General features: G+C 25.5%; 1 protein-coding gene across 1 annotated transcript in view; it reads right to left on the bottom strand.

Annotated features, from left to right (window-relative positions):
• Positions 1-18,408, bottom strand: part of LOC127282868 (basement membrane-specific heparan sulfate proteoglycan core protein-like) — a 96,026-nt gene that overhangs the window by 50,794 nt on the left and 26,824 nt on the right. Inside the window, exon 9 of the mRNA XM_051307418.1 lies at positions 18,284-18,400. Within this exon, the coding sequence (XP_051163375.1) occupies positions 18,284-18,400 (117 nt within the window). The remainder of the gene's footprint in view (positions 1-18,283; positions 18,401-18,408) is intronic.

The raw sequence follows: 18,408 nt of genomic DNA, 5'->3' as shown, positions 1-18,408 counted from the left end.
TTTTCCAAATTCGAAATTTCGTCGAAATTATAACACTTCTACGAAGTATGTATATAATTTTATAAAGTGTTAATTAAAGAAAGTTATAAATATTAATTATTCTTATTACGCAAGAGCGATGATTTTAATTTTTACGACATTAAAATAAAAGAACTAAAACTAAATTGATCTAAATTGTTTTCTTAAATATTAACGATGTGTATAAATTAAAAATAACTTTGAAGAATATAAAAAAATATTTATAACGGCAAAGCTTTATATACGAAAAAAAAAAAGATTTTCTCAACAAGTCGGAAAAAGAGGATGCTGCTGCAGCATCAGCACAGAAGGTATAGAAATTTGATAGACTATGGGGTAGTAGTTTATGGTGGTCGAAGCAGACGTGGCAGTAGTGCGCTTGAAAAGTATATTTACTTTGGGACGCGACGGCGGCATCCGCAAATCCAATAAAAAACGCCAAGAGCAAATACTCTTTTATCGCAAAAGATATATACCTGACAGCCTTTTTCGATGCGAACATTTTTGATACTATATATATATATACAAATTCCCCATCACTAGTTCAAAAAACATACAATACATTATTATAATCATTTTCCTCGTCAATAATATAATATTTTTTATTATTATATTATTGACGATGAGGAAAATTATAATAATAGCTATATGATTTTTATGAGATGAAATTACACAGTAATCATGAAAAATCATGAATGCTAAAAGAAGATAAGATCGAATTTATAAGGGATATTGATCTATTATTTTTTTTTTTTGATCGTAATCGGGATCGATGATCGTGAATGACCGTCTCCGAGGAACGATACAGAAAGAGTCGATAATTAATGCCATAAATCCAAGTTCACCCCAATCCCTTTTCGATTCGTCCGCGAGCGGCAAACAAGACTTCGATTTATCGATTTTGAGGGTGGATATGTATAGGTGCAGCGATTCGAGTACCGGCCGGAAGTACAAGCAGAGTATGACGTACCACTTCCGGCCTATGTGTATAAGGATAAACCAACTTGTACAAACGGCCCATTGCCGCCGTGTGGCCATTAAAAAGATTGGAAACGCCAAGAGACGTATTTATACGTTGCATTCAAGAAGCATTTATATATATTATACACAACCGCTTTTTATTAGCCGTTTTTTTTCAAACTTCTATATATTCCCGTAAAAATTTATTTTATTGTCAATATTTAATATTTATATCTAATTTTTAAAATTTGATATTTTCTTTTAGACTAATTTTCTAGTGTCCGAAATTGCAAATGATCGAAGCAAACATTTTGACAACTAAAAATAAAGAATTTCAAAAATTGACCAATCAGAAATTTTTGAATTCTGATTCGTTAATTTTAAAATAACCGCCATAATCTTTCTGTGAACTGGAAAAAAAATTTATTTGGTTCAAATACTCGATTACTTAACTATTATCAAATAAATATTTATTTGTATCAAATAATTTTTATTTGAGATGGTATTTGTTTCAAATACAGAAATTATTGGTTCAAATACAATTTATTTAATTCAAATAAAAATTATTTGGTTCAAATAAATTTTTTATTTGATAATACTCAAGTAATCGAGTATTTGAATCAAATAAATTTTTTTTCAGTGTGTAAACGGTCATTTCGATCACAAACAAAAATTCGCGAATTTTTAAAAATTCTGTCAACAATTCATAAAATAATAATTCAGATAAGATTTTTCTACAAGAAAAATTTTTTCACTATAAAATATTCAATTTGTATAATTCTGGTTGAATTAAAATTTAATTAAGAAAAAAATTCTGTCACTAAAATATTAAATTTATAAAATTCTATGTTGAATGAAAATTAGAATTAAGAAAAAAATTTCTGTCAAATACTGCCAATTCAGAAAATGAAAATTCATCTGACAGAAATAATCTAATAAATTTTATTAAAATAAATTTACATTTGTCAGAATTTGTCCAATAGTTCAAATTTTCATTCAGATTTTTTTATTAGAACAAATTTCCGGTATATTAATAAAAAAAAATGCACTATTACAGAAAATTTTAATTAAACAAATTTTTAATTAACTTTTGCTATAATAAATAAATTTATAAATTTTACTAATACCAGAATTAGTATAAGAAAATTGATTTAAAGAATTATTATAAATTTTTCCATTATTACAATCACTAAAATAATGTCAAGAATCGATTCGATGGAAATATATATAAAAGTTATAATGGTACTTCTCAATTCATGAGATAAAACAGAATTTTAATATAATAAAAATGTGTGAACCGTTTCACAGTGGGTTTTTGTCATATTTCAACAGCTTAAAATAATATAATTAATCAAAAATTAAGTCATTTCTTATTGAAAATTTCTTTTCGTTTTTGCGATACAATAAATTTAATTATAAAAATATAATTTTAATTCGCAAAAAAATAACAACTAAAAAATTCTATTGTTACTAAAAATAACATTTCAATTTTAAATTGGCTTTATAATAATAATAATAATAATAATAATAATAATAATAATAATAATAATAATAATAATAAAAATTATAAAATTAATTATAAAAATAATTTTAAAAAAAATGATTAACAATTTTTTATTATTATTTATTATAATAAATTTTTAATTTTGCAAATTGTACAAATCGATTTCCTTTAGACAAAAGTTAAGCGATCCTTAGGAGGGATGAGAAATTGAAGCTGGTCTGATTCCGGTTCCGGAGCGCGAGGATAAGGAAAACTCTATATATGCCTCGTTGTTTGTGGCGCGCGAGAACAAAGTTTATAAGCTATTCACCAAACAGATTCTACCATATCATATAAATGAAGAACTCCGTTAGACCATTAACAACTCACAGAAAACCATCTAAGTTCCTTCGAATGAAATGCTCTCTCATCGCAATCACGAGTACTGTGAACCCTAACGAGTCAGCTCTGTTTTGATTTAGATAAAGAATAAATTGTTTGGCATTTCGTTATACTATATATATATATATATATATCGAATAACCGGCAAAGAATTTCAATTATAATCTCACCGATTTTTTTTTTAAATATACCATCTCATATTTCTATCATCAAACTTATATTAGTCATTTACGAATTTTTTTTCTTTTAATTTAGAAAAAAAAAACAATAATTCACATTGGTGAATAAATAAACGGAATCTAAATTTAATGATTCTGAAAAGTAATTTGCAAACTTGTATAATATTTCCTCAAAACAATTGTCATCTAATCTTACTTTAAAATTAATTACATTTTTTTTTTTTTGTATAATTACTCATATACTGGAATTAGAAATGGTTGTCATATAATGTGTATATATGTAATGTGTAAAAAATGTATACGATGGAAACGAGATAATAACAATAGTAATTAACCGGATATTTACAATGTTAAAATGTGATTAATTACTTCGTTATTTAAATTAATTTTCAATATTAATTATAACATTAATTAACCCATTTATAATAATATGTTAATATTATTTGTTAACTTTACGAAAATACGAAAAATAATAATAACAAGATGGAATACACTATAAATATAAAATATTCCATATGGCAGGAAAAGGAAGTTTAATTGGAAATAATGAATTCGATTCTTCTCTCGAGCTTAAAGCAGACGAACCGCATTTATGTCGATTGAATTAATTAATCGCGAAACGCTAATTTGATTGTTAAGCGCAAACTGAAGATTTGATTTACAATTTTCAATGCACCATGTATTTGCCATACATAAAGAAAAAGAAAGAATGAAGGAGTAAGGAAACAGGAGTAATTATTAGTTAATGAGAGTCAATCACGAAAAGGCATTTGAATATCGATGAACATTTTTTTTTTTCTCCTTAAACTCGTACTTATTTGCGACAAAGGAATATCTAAAAATACACTTATTAAAAGAAATAACTTCCGGGTAAATTTTTTTCTATTAAAAATGAAAATTTTATTAAAAAATTTTTTTTAAGAGCATCAAAGTGTTTATTAAATGTAAACTGTATGTGTTTGTAGAAAGAGAGAGAGAAAGCACGCACGCGGTTCATCATTGCTCGATGCCAACATTTGTTTTGTGGGCCTATAAAAAAAATGTACAGAAAATTCCGCCAAAAGACACGAAATCACGCTTTTCATCCATTACGAGACATAAAATTCCATGTTCACATCTACGAATTTAACGAACTTCCCAAACAAGACAAGATATGTTAAATATAAAAGTTTCAAAGAAATTTTTTTTTTTTAGTTACACAAATTTACAAAAATTTATTTTATTTCAATTCTTGGCCTATATATAAAAGCGCATAACTTGATACTTTAAAAACAATTCATAAGAGAGACGTGACTAAAGTAGAACGGAAACTTTACTGCAATTGGAAATTAGCCAATGATTTTAATGTATTTAAAAATATTTTTTACTATTTCAAAAAATTTTAAAATACTTAAAAAATTATATATTAATTATACATAAAAAATTATCGCTGTATATTTTAAAAATTGTATTATGTTAACACACAAAAATTTTCAAATTGATTCTTAGTAAGAAAGCCTAATAAATTCTTAGCAAAGTTTCTAATAGGAAAATGTGTATATATGTAATTCAATGTTTTAAGTGTAACAATATAAAGTCAAAAGCGTTCTTCAAAGTGCATAGAAGGTAAATTTCAACATATCGTCAAAGTCGTTTGTTTATAATGGAACATTGTGAATTCCTTGCCCATTACGTTTTGCCATTTCGGAGGAAACTTTCCGAGTTACTTCCCTTCATTCGCAAAGTAGTTAATAAATGATAACCCATTCGATATAAAATCTCGACTTTTTTTTCTGTTTTTCAATTACCCTCCTTCTTTTCTAATCATTAATAAATTCGCAAAAATGTAAAATTTTCTTTTTTTGAAAATTAAAAAAAGAATTCTAATTTTAAAATACTTAAAAAATATTTTAAAATACTTCAATTAATTATTATTCGCTAAATAAATTTTTTTTGTCATTCTCACCTTTTCTATGTTGATCCCTATATTCTCTAGAAATTACCACTGGTAATAGAAACAAAAGGAAGATTGCCAAGAGCCGCTTCTTCGGACCTCCCATTTCACTTATTCTTCAATAATTAATTAATTATTTCATTAATGTTTTTCGCATTTACTAAACACACTTGAAAATGTCTTTTCATCAGTCAGCTTCAACTACATGCGAAAATATTTCTTTTTAAAAGATAAACATTACTGTATATATTTTTTATATTATGAGAGCAAAATCACACTATTCTCCAAAAGAAGTCATCCCTAATTGTAATAATAATAATAATAAAAAGTAATTACTACATATTTGATAAAAAAAAATAAACTTCAGAGAACCAATTAGAGAATTTAACGTTTTATAAATCAATTCAATTGAAATAATTATTATAAAAGAGAGGGAAAAAAAATTGCCGATGAGATAATATTGACAATATTAGCCGCGTTGTAATTTTCACGCGAAACGAAACTCTAGAAAAATTAATTAATAATAAATCAATCAATGAATCAATAAAAGAAATAAAAATTTATTGCTATGAAATTAAAATTATTAAAAATAAAATCATCAATTTTCCAGCTTAAATAATTATAACAAAAACCTATTTTCTTTCTCCGTTGACATTTATTTTTTTTTCTTATTTTTTCGGTTTTTGTTTGAACGGATTAAGAGAAGTTTGCTGCTGCAAACTAAGAAAATTGTATTTGGTAACGAACAATAGGTTTCACCCGACTTTACATTTTTTTGTTTTTTTAATGTTCTTAATTATTTTTTTAAATGCTTTTTCTCGCCCTTTTAAATCACAATTTTTTTTCCCCCTATTGCAATTAAATTAAAAAGAAAATTTCATTTTTTAATTATTTATAAAGATTAAAATTTTTCGTATTTTTAAAAATGAATGAAAAATTAAAGTTACTGAATTTTTTATTTGACGAAAGTATTAAGAAATAGAATTATCATTAATTCAATTAACAGTTGACATTTCCTTTTGAATATTTTAATATACAATTTCCTTCGTCTCCTTGGTTATAAATTATTTTTGGAAATTAATAAATTATGCCAATAAAGATAATTTTCGATTATATTTTAAAACAATTGAAAAGAAAAAAAATAATCGAAATATAAATTTTATATAAGGAGGAAGTTAATAAAATCAGTTTTTGAAAACTTTTCTATATAAAAAAAGTGTTTCAAAAATAGATTAAATTAATTAAATACCTAATTTCTAATATATCAAGACTGTTAATTTTTGATCAAACATCGATAACGATAATTTATTGAAATATTATGCCATAGTGGCAATTTTGAATTATAAAAAATATCACATTTCGCAAAAAAACACAATTTAAAAAAAAATGTTTTTAAATAATTTTTGAAAAAAAAAAATATCAGGCCTAAGATCCCGATAGGAGAATATCGCGTTGCCTGAGAGCCTGGCACTACAAAACTGACATAGTAAACTGACTAACTAAAACCCCACTGCTGCTGTCAACGAGTCAAGCGTGGGAGGCAATAGTTTCTTTTACAATTTCTTTCCCTTGACGGCAATAGAGACGTCGCCGTTGCGATTATAGAAAGTTCAATAGACTCTTTTTTTTTTGCTATTCGAAAAAAATTTAATTTCACAAACAAAAAATTACAATTACTTTAATTATCTCAAATTTTTTCCCCTCTAATTTTAATAAATTTATTTCGTTTATTGAAAAGTTCGAATGTAAAAAAAAAAATTCACATACAATTAAAGTGCTTCTTCAATTTCATTTAACTAATTTTAAAAAAAAATTATCATATTCATTTTAATTAAATTTGGAAGGGAAAAAGTAAACATACAATAAAATTTACGTATTGCAAAAATATTCAATTACTTCAAAAAATTAATATCATTTTAATTTCGAGATCGAATATTTTTCTCATAATTGATTAAAAAATTGTTTTTATTTAAAAATAATTAAATTTTTTTTTAACTACTTAATTAATACTTGCTCACATTGATAAAAATATATACAGTAATGCATTCATTATAGATTTACGCACGCACTAAAAAAAAGAAATTTCCGGAGATTATCTTTATTTTGGAAAAGAGAAGTGTGTCTAAGTATATTTAGAAAACATTTATATTTCCCTGCAACGATTATACATTGAAATATATAAGAGTTGAAGTTTTTTTTTTTTTTTTTTTTTTTTTATTTCGATAACACGAAAATAGAGAGTGATCTATAATAGAGGATTCAACAGCCCTCAATGATCTCAATATAGATCCAAATGTTATTTTAGTTTATAAATTTTGTGCCTAATATAATTAATTAAAAAGACTTCAAAACAGTTAATTCATTATATATATTTACTATTTTTATTTTTTTTATTTATTATCATTATAAATTATAAATATATTTGAAGAAGAAGAAAAAGTGAAATATTAAAACAAGAAGTTATTTGCAATTCTATTAAAATTTATCCGCTCAAAAATGAATCATTATCTTAGTGATATATAAACAAGAGCAAAACTTCTTGTGAAAAGCCTACGCAAAATCTGACAAGGATTTACAGCGCCAATTTTTTTTTTCTTTCACTAAAACTTTATCAACTCTTAAGTGTGATGGAAGATTAGTTGAAGATTCAACAGCTTCTTTAATCCTTTTCCGATTTTTCTTATCGTAATAACATATATATATATATATATATATAGCTTACTTTAGTCACGTGCATCACAAATCAGAAAAATACATTTTTTTTTACAATAAAAATAAAAATTTTTTGAAAATAATAATTTTGAAAATAAAAAATACAAATAAAGAAAAATTATACTTAAAAATAGTTACTATATGCACTTTTTTCAATTATTATTAATTACGATATAAATTCAATTTGCCTTCAACTCTTATTTGAAAATCAAAAAGAAAAACAAATTCAAGAAACAAGATATGACAATTTCTATTTCCCAGAGGTCTCTCTACTCGCGCAAGAAAAACTTTTTTAAATGACCGTAAAACTTTTTAAGCGTTTAAAGTATGCAGAGAACTAAAGTTTTAACACAAACCGCGCGATCGATAATAACGAATTCATATATATATATATGGCAATTTTGCAAGAAAAAAAAACAAAAAAATTAACATATTTTTCTCCATCTCCGAATAATATAATCTTTTCTCTATCTATATATTCTATTGAATAAATCACACGTGGATTTCCTTACATTTTGCACCAAAAAGAAGGTTTAAATTCTCACAAATAGAATAAATGGCGGCAAAAATTGAATATATTGAAGAGATTTAAAAAAAAAGAGGATAAATTTTTAATTTTTTTTATGAAATGACAAGAAATATATATATAACAACCGACCGGGTATATAAGTGAACGACCATCCGGTCGCATCTAAAGCCGAAGACTGTCTAACGATCGCATATATATGATATGAAACGAAACGCGAGAGAGTTCTTGCAGGTTCAACGGTTCCGAGGCGTAATGGACATTCCGCGCGAACCAAACGGCACCGCGAGTAAACCAACGAAAGCGCACGCAACTCCACCCGCAATAAGGTTTGGCGCCTTTCTCTACTTTCGTCTCTTTTCGTGTTTGGACTTCGAGTTTTCTCGTCTCGCGCCTTAATAAGGATCACTTTTTTAATTTATCACGATCATTTCAAAAAATTTTGAAAACAAAAAAAATTTTTTCTCTTAACTAATTCAAAAAGACAAATTTAATTATTTATTTTCTTTTACTACTGTAAAAAATTTTTTTGAAATAATCCGTTACTATAATCAAATAAATATTTAAACCAAAAAATAATTTTTGAAACTTTTTTTTCAATTTAAAATAGTTTTTTAAATAAACTGTTTTGTATTTAAAACAAATACAATTTTAAATAATAATTTGATAAAAATAAATATTTATTTTATAAAAGTCGATTATTTGAATCGAATAAATTTTTTTTTTAGTCGATTGTACAAATTTTAACTCATTTAAATTAGTGACTTAATTTTTGCTTTTGAATTAGTTACATATTACTAATTCGATAGTAAAAAATTTTTTTTACTAGTTGAATTTTACTAATTTAAAAGCATTAATTCAAATTAGTTAAAATTTGTACTAATTCAAATTGAGAGTAGTTAGTACTACTAAATAGTAGTAATTTAGTTAGATTTAGTAAATTACTAAAATTTTAATTATTAAGTTAATTTTTCCTACTATTTTCTAAAGTAAAAAAATTAAACATGATTTAAACAAATTAGTTATTTGAAATTGTAACTAATTACTAACTAATAACTAATTTGAAATTTGACTTTTTGCTATACGAATTATTTTAAAATTTACTAATAAATTAGCAAAACAAATATTTTTTTCTAATTGAATAGAATTAGTTAAAAACTCATGAATTAACGAAAAAAAAAAATTCTTTTTCTATTCTAGTGAAAAATTTCGCTGTTCCAAATAAATCTTTTCTTTCCATGAGAAATATATATATTTTTTTAAAATTATATATTTAATCTAATTCTCCAGTATATATTAATATTTGTTTAACTAATATATTAAATATTTCTCTCTCATAAATACATTGAAGTTCTAAATATATTCAAAATCTTTTGGTAACATTTGCTTTCACTGTAACAATCGTTATTAGATAATGAAATATTAGTAGTAATTAAATGCCCTCCGGACTTTCTCCATTTCGAATTGTAAATCACATATATATATATTAAATATATATACATATATCTATGTATGTATGCGTGTGAATACACATTTTGCGGTTTATCCTGTATTGTGTGCGGTATTTTATAGGTAAAAAAAATATATTTTTTTATTTCAAATATAATACTTGAATTCTATATATAGTTTTATATTTCTGCAGAGAACAGTTGTTTCTATACGAGACACAAAACTATATATATACTATATGTTTCGTAAATTTATAAAGTATTATTCAAGTCGCTCGCGATTTTTAATTACCTATACATATACACATTTTTTTAATTATTCAAAAAATTGATATACATCGCTAAAAAATGTACATAATCAATAAACTGAAAAAAAAAATTTTATTTGATTCAAATAATCGGTTACTTTATTATCAAATAAATATTCAATTTTTGTTCGAGTCAATTAAATTCTATTTGTTTTAAATACAGAAATTATTGGTTCAAATAAAAAATATCTGGTTTTAATATTTATTTGTTTCAAGTAAATATTTATTAGATAATAGTAAACTATTTGAATGAAATAAATTTTTTTCAGATTTTAATCTATTATGATTCATCATATTCCTTAGTTTTATAAAAATTTAGCTATTATCTAGTAATTTGTTAAAAAAGATTCATAATAAAGAAACCATTTTTCATATAGAAAGTAAAATAGGAAATCATTGTTATGAATCAACTTGTTCTACAGTGCTATATTTCTATTTATAATGCTTATGCAACACTTGTTGACAATGCGCTCATTCATTAAATATAGTTGACAATCAATTGATATATAGTTTTCTTAAACAAAAGCCTGCAGCAGAAACAGAATGAGTTTTTCCAATAATGGAAGAAACTAGTAGTATAATCAAAACTTTTCAACCACAGCTAGCGCGAGAGAAAGAGAAAGAAAGACGTCCCACAAAGTCTTAAACTAATTGAATCAGAAATCTGATACCCATCATCAAACTTTTTCATTTCTTCAATGACAAATAATTTTGAACATATTAAAAAAAAAATTTCAAAAAATTTTTAAATAGTAAATTAATAAATATATTTTTGTTACTAATATATTTTTTTTTACTAAATCTCTTATATAATTAAACAAATTGATAATAAATCTTCATCAATAAGGAACATTTAATATATTCAATATTAAGTCATTGAAGTGAGTCATTTTTTTTATGATTAACAAGACTGATCGTGAATATAAAACCTTTTTAATAATAAAACTAATTAATAAAATTTTCAATATATTCCAAGACAAAAAATTTACAAGGCTTTTTTTTAATAGTATCATTATCTCCAACCTACAATGGACCAAAATTTTCGAAAATTAAATTTTTTTAATCTCGGATTTAAAATTAGATTGTAAATTAAACGCAAATAAAAAAAGCAATAGAAAATTAAATATAAGCATATTTTTGAAATATGATAAATGCGGGAGTACCAAAAAATTTATAATAAACTTGAAAAACTTGCACTCATTATCGTTATATAGAAAAAAATCTGAATGCATCTTGAGATATATAGGAGGAACAGGGAGATGAAAACTATAAGAGAGAAGAATATCTCAGGAGTCCAGAAAACCGAGCGTCAGGATATATAAGATGAGTTGAAAAAGTCCATTAGTGAAAATACAATATATGTATATATATACTATGGTTTGAATAAACATTGCTTTATACATATATATACCTTGTGCCCCAGAGTGTCACCTACAGTTTACAATGTACACCACTATATATATTTCTTGTTGAGGAAAATTTTACTTCTCAACGAGGTGAAAAGTCGAGCGAAAACGAATCGAAGGAGATCTAGTTATTCAGTACGTTTCCAAACTTATTTTATACAACTTTCCCCAGTGGAAAACGTGCGCACTTTTACCCTCCAACCCTTCTATATATACATTGAAAGTTTAATAATTTCAGTTGATGAAACTCGACCCCCCCTCCCTCCAACCCCTCAACAAGTATTAAAAACACAATCAGTAAACAAAATGTATTTCAATTAAAAAAAAGAGATATTTTTAAAAACTTTTTCTATTTTTTTTTCTCGTAATCAAAACAATTTTAAATTATTTCATTTTTTTTTTTTTTGGATTAAATTTCATATCAACAGCGGAAAATGAATATATATAAAAATGTCTTCATTATCGCTAGTTTAATTTACCGCACTTGGTCATGGACCCTTCGAGGACTGGCATCTCTTCTAATTATCTTTGAATATAAAATGACTTTAGTCTCCTCGACCTCCAAGCGAGGCGCAGAACTACAAACCCCTAACCTTTATTCATTCGTGCACAACTTCCTTTTCATAGGAGATCTAGTCAAAAATTAAGTACAATTACAAACTGAAGAGAGAGAGAAAGAGAGAGAATAATTACAAGGCAAGATTCTCGCGTATGGTTTTCAATTTGTAATAAGAATAAGTAACTTTATATAAAAATTTTAAGAAAAAATTCCGATGTAATCGTTTTTTTTTTTTTTTTATTGGGAATGAAAATCAATTTATCAGGAAATTAAAAATTATTGTTATTTGGAAAGTCAAAATGATCATTGAAACCCAAAAAATTATTTTTCAGACGAATTTTCATTTTTTGCATTAGCATTTAGTCAGAGAATTTCTTTTTATACGAATTTTTATTAAAAAAAATTTTACCGAATTTTTGGTACGGCAGAATTTTTATTTTTGTCATTTTAATTACATGACTTTTTATTTAAAAGAATTTTAATCAGAATTCTCGTTCAATCGAAATTTATTTAATTCGAATTTTTAAATGACACAAATTTCAATTCACCGAATTTTAATTTGTACGAATTTTTAAAAAGCGCCGAATTTTCATTTATCCGAAAAAATGGACAGAAACATTTCGGCGCAATTTTTAAAATAGACCACGATTTTTTTTTTTATAATTTCTAATTCGTCAATTTGAAGAATCGCGCCGAAATTTTTTTGTCCATTTATTGTTCGGTCATTTGTAATTTCGGACAAATGAAAATTCCGTGAATTAGAATTTCTGTCATTTAAAAATTCGAATCAATTAAAAATTCGTTTGAATGAGAATTGAATAAAAATTCTGCCAAACAAAAATTCGGATGAAATATAAAATTATACCATTTTTAAATTGGCCTAATTAGAAAATTATTATTATTATTATTATTATCATTCTGTCAAAAATTAATTCAGTCAAATAAAATACCGTTTAAATATTCGGATGAATATTAGGATAAATAAAAATTCGATTGAAGATCAATTCTGTTAAATAAAAGTTCTCTTTTGTGAAAATTTGGATAATTATAAATTCTCTTAAACGAAAATCGCGTTAAAATGAAAATTCACTGAATTAGAGAATCTACTTTACCCAATTCGGCTAAATGAAAACACAATATAAAAATTCTGTTGAGTTTTAAAGTATATTTTATGAAATTCTGTTAAATATATAAATTCGATAATTTTTAATTCAACACCTCAGAAATATATTCTAATAAGTGCACTGAAAAAAAAATTTATTTGATTCAAATACTCGATTACTTTTGACTATTATCAAATAAATATTTATTAGAACCAAATAATTTTTATTTGAATTAAATAAATTCTATTTGAACCAATAATTTCTATATTTAAAACAAATACAATTTAATTGATTCAAATATATAGTAATTATTTGATACAAATAAATATTTATTTGATAATAGTCAAGTAATCGAGTATTTGAATCAAATAAATTTTTTTTTTCAGTGCGGTGATTATTCATGCGTCCCTATTCAAAATATTTCCAAATACAATATTTATTGTGTTTTATTTTTAATCGCAAAGTTTTGGGGTTACGATCAGAATTTTTTTTTCTCATTCTTTTTTTTTTTGCTAAGAGCGCACTAAAGAGTTTTAATTGAACTGGAGCTCGAGACATTGGATGGCATTGTTGCGCCAAATAAAAAGAATAATGCAGCAAACACGTGCATGGGTCCCGCGGGCTTGATTATTATTATTCCAGAAATAACAATTCTAGGGCAAGCGAAGCTTGAATCTTAGAATTAATTTAAAAATTGAACCAGATTACAAGGCGCACATAAAATGTTGTCAAGAAAAAAAAAAGTTTTCTTTTTTACTGCGTTTAAAGCACTAAAAAAAAGAAAAATTACAATATTTGTTTTCCTAAAAGATTGCATATCCTTATAATGGATGTAAAAAAAGTTAAAGAAAACAAATTTTTGATTAATTTTCTATTTAGCGAAAAGTTTAAAATTCGTTGGGGTAAAATTTAGTTTAGAGATCGTTTCAAGGGATTCAGAGAAAGAGAGAGAGAGAGAAAGACACGCCTTCCATAGAATATTTTTGTGCCCGTTTTACCATCGCGATATATATCACGAGGGTGTCGTAAATTGCAAAAAATCAGAATTACTTCAGTAACAACGTCACCACGAGCACTTATACATGCGATTGTATATAATACAGGTCGTGCCACGAAAGTGGAAGCTGGTTGAGGAAACGCCTACCAATCTGGCTTTTCCTCGGCACCTTTTCTCCTTTATATATACAGAGATGTTACTGGGCGCGATGAGGTAGATTTAATTCTCCTCTCAAAACGTAAAACCAAAAAATAAATTTTAAAAAGCAAAAGAACAAAACGTTTTACGCTTTAATGAAAAACGGTCTTATTTTAGCTTTTACAAATTGAAAATAAATAATTTCAAAAAATATACAATATTATAAACAGGTGTAAGATAATAGTTTATCATTATAATTTCAAAATGTCTCCAATCATTAAAACTCTAAGGATAATCGAGAAGTTTCCATAATTTAATGTTTCACATTGAAATTATTGATGGGAAATAGCCATAAGATTCTCATTACCCTGCAGCATATTTATTTCCTACTATACTCAAATTTTAGTATATCCTTCGAAATATCGATTATCTTGTATAATTAATTAAGTTTTTGATGTTCCCCTCTCTCTCTATTTTTCTCTCTCTCTAATAATAGATTAACTTTTTCTATAGCTGTATTTTAAATAATTAATATCAATTTTTTTTTATATATTTACAAAACTTTATACCTAAAGTATAAAATAGAATAATTGATAAATATGCGAATCAAGTTGTATATGCATCTTGGAATTCATATTAACACGAAAGTTTCTTAGATACTGAGAAGTGTGTGGTGCACATTCATTAACGAATATATTCCACTTTGAGACACGACATTCTATTCCACAACTATGTCACTTCGCCTGTGAATTGCCTTCCCTATAAAGTTCATCATCATTGGAAAAAAAAGATTAAAACTAATTGATTTTTAAAAAGAAAAAATACATCAGCAGTGCAAAAAAATTTGATCCAATGACAATAATGATTAGAAAAGAAGAAACAATATTGCAAATAAAACCATTTTTAAAAACAGTTTATTTATAAATTGTTTAACCTATTGAAAAAGTCTGTCAAAGGAAGATTTTTTTTTTTTCGTTTGCAATGCGTCGCGAAAAATACTAATACGATCTGAGTAATGGATCGATTTGCCTCGGGTTCTCGAAGCGAGTATATACATTTTATTATAAGAACTGAATCGCGATGCGAACGAGCTTAAATGTTTTTTCTATGTATATGTATATTAGACGATCGCGGATCGACATCGTGTGTCTCTGAAGATGCGATCGCAAAAAGCCACGCAAGCGAGGATCACGTGAATTTCAGCAAAAGTATAGACACGCCAGGGAGCATCGTTAGTATATCGTTATCGATAAACGTTGTCGACGCTTTATAGTTAAACGACAAACACAAAATTTCTATTGTTCATTACAAAATTTATTTTCTTTTATTTTCTATTATTTTTTTTTATTTTCTAAATTTATTTTATTCAAGTCAATTTCGATTTTCAATTTAATAATAATTTTTTCTAAATTTTGTCCAAAATTAAAATATAGAAAATTTTGAATATTTTTAAAAATATTATACTGAAGCTATATTTTGTTTTAGAACAGTTCTTCCGGTTTCTTTTAGCGGCAAATGACTATCATTAGCGACCATTACTGCCCCCCCTCTCTTATAGGCATAAAATCTAAGCATCTTCTAAATACACGGGAATATAATTTTGTTTTGCATAAAGCGGAGAAGAAGAAGAAGATACAGAATAACTATATTAAATTAGAGAGAATTCTTACGAATTTGATTGTCGGTTACAAATATAAATTTAATAATATTTGTCGGAATTATATTCTTTACCGGGTTCATTTTCTCTTATTAAATATTTTAACATCTTCGTTTGAGAATCGTTAACACAATTAAACAAGCATGAATTAATGAACAAACGAGAGGAAAGTATAAAAATATTTTACCTCTTTTCAAAAAAAAAAAAAAAAAAAGGAATAAAAATGTAAAATATTTCGAAACAATATTTTTCAATTTTAAAATTTTTGTGAACAAATTGAAAAAGAGTTGCAATTTCTTTTTTCAAAAAATTTTTAAATGTTTTCAACGCTTTTAATATTTCAACTATCTAAAAAATTTTTCCTTTTTTTATATTATTGCAAAATAGGGAATAGTCTCGTAAAAATGATCAACTATATGGTAAAGAATATTTCCGATAAATAAAATAGGTATTCATGACTAGTAAACCTTTCTAATAATAGTCTAGTTATTAGTAAATAATAGCATGTAACTAGGAAAAGTACATTGGTATTTGAGTCGACAGGAGCGCATATAAGTAAGGTTTATGTCTTTTATGGTATATATATATATATATAGGGACGCATCTGAATAATGTGCCAAGACTTCGAAACTGACGTTTGTCGTGGTAGTGCCTAGCGTGCGGTCTTATATACCTTTAAAACGTCTCACAGAGACTCTTTAACCTCCTGTCTTCAGGTTCATAATTGTCCTCGTCCAAAAAAGAAAATAAAAAAAAAAAATGTGACACTAAAAAAAAATCGCAACTAAAACAATCATTCCCTTGACAAATATATATTTTTTTCCCTTCATTTATCAAACTATATCAGTTGAAAAGTAATTATAAAAAATATTTTACTAAATTCAATTTAATTCGAGGGTGAAAATTATTTAAATAGAAAAAAAATTATTATTCTTAAAATAGAGAAAGAGAAATGCATGAAGACAATCGGAGGGATACATAATTTAATTTGATTTATACATACTGACGGTATTCGACTGTTTTAGGGCGATCTAAATTCATCGTGCTTTTACTCCTTAGTGACTTACATTGAAAAATGATATCGTTGCTATCTTATAAACTCAGAGCTCGAAACGGCGTGTCGTCATCATAAAAAAATTAACGACTTTAGCAATTCAGTTTATAAACACTACTGAACGGAATTTCAATATATTTTAAAGAGATTACAAGAATTTACAGAGAAAACTTTTACAATTATTACTATTTCGCAAAGAAAAATATTTTTTGGAAATGAATTTCTATCTCTACCTAAATAAAATTTTTAAATAAAAATTTCGAATTTCTATTGATTTTTTTAAATGACAGAATTTTCATTTATCCGAAAATATATTAAATTTTTTTCTATAAATTTTCATAACCAAGAGTCTCTAATTTTATTGAAACAAGTGTTTCGCATCTAGATAATCAGCATTAAAAAAAAAAAAAAAGTGTACGTGTGAGCGCAATCGAGCAACAAACTACTGGCCGACTTCCTAGCCCTTCCACCTTGTTGACTTCGAAATGATCCTTCGCGAAAGAGAGGAACAAGAAGGAACTTGGGTGTGAGAAAAAAGCTCTCGAGTTTTGAATATTCATCGGATCTTGTCGGTTTTCACTATAGTCTTCAACAACGTCTGCACCTGACCTTATTTTTTCTTAGTGTGTAAAAAAAAAGTTTCAGAAAGAAGATTTCCTTTTTTTTTTGCGTTGACAATAAAAACTGCTAGCTTAATTTACAGCGAATGTGACAAACCATTGTCAGATTATATTTATATCGTGGAGAAGAGAGAGAATATAAATCTTAATTGAAATTTCTGCTCCAGTTTTTTTGCCTTTTGAATATATTGATTTTGAGGAATTCAAATATATCAAAGAGTTCTCTTTTACCCTACTCACTATCTATTGTAGATAAAAAGGAATACCATTTTTTCCTTAAACGAAAAGTCTACTAAAAAACTGAATCTTATCATTCTCTACACTATCGACACTTGATAAAATCTATTTTACAAACTCAATTTTTTAAATATTCTTTTTGTTATTCTATTAAATTTTAAATATTTAAACGGTTTTGTAATTTAAAGAAAAGAAAACAATTATTTCTCAATATTTCAATTTGTAGGAACGATTTAATTATTTTTCAAGAATAGAAATAAATTAAATACTCCAAAAATTCTACATTATTAAGAATAATATTACAAATAAAGTAATATTTAATTAATTTATTATTAATTATTATTAATTATTTATTTAATCAATAAAATTGATTTCTTTTCTAGAAAATAATGTCTGAAACGTTGAGAAATAAAATTGGTACAAGTTTCCTTTTTTCTGCTCTTAATAGCATCGTAAATTCAAAATTTGCATATTTAAAATTAAATTCGTTTTAAACTATTTTTATCAATTAAATAATATAAGAAATTTTTTTTATTGACTCACCGGGATAGTCGCAATCGTGCTCGTCACTACCGTCATGACAGTCAACTTTGTAGTCACATCGTTGAGATTCCAAAATACATCGTGAAACATCGCAGGCAAATTCTCCAATGCTGCAACCTGGAAAA

Source organism: Leptopilina boulardi, unplaced genomic scaffold, assembly GCF_019393585.1.
Source record: "Leptopilina boulardi isolate dan_hultmark-lab unplaced genomic scaffold, ZJU_Lbou_2.1 LbouV2_302, whole genome shotgun sequence".
NCBI classification, from domain to species: Eukaryota; Metazoa; Arthropoda; class Insecta; order Hymenoptera; family Figitidae; genus Leptopilina; species Leptopilina boulardi.
This window is presented reverse-complemented; position numbering and strand designations above follow the sequence as displayed.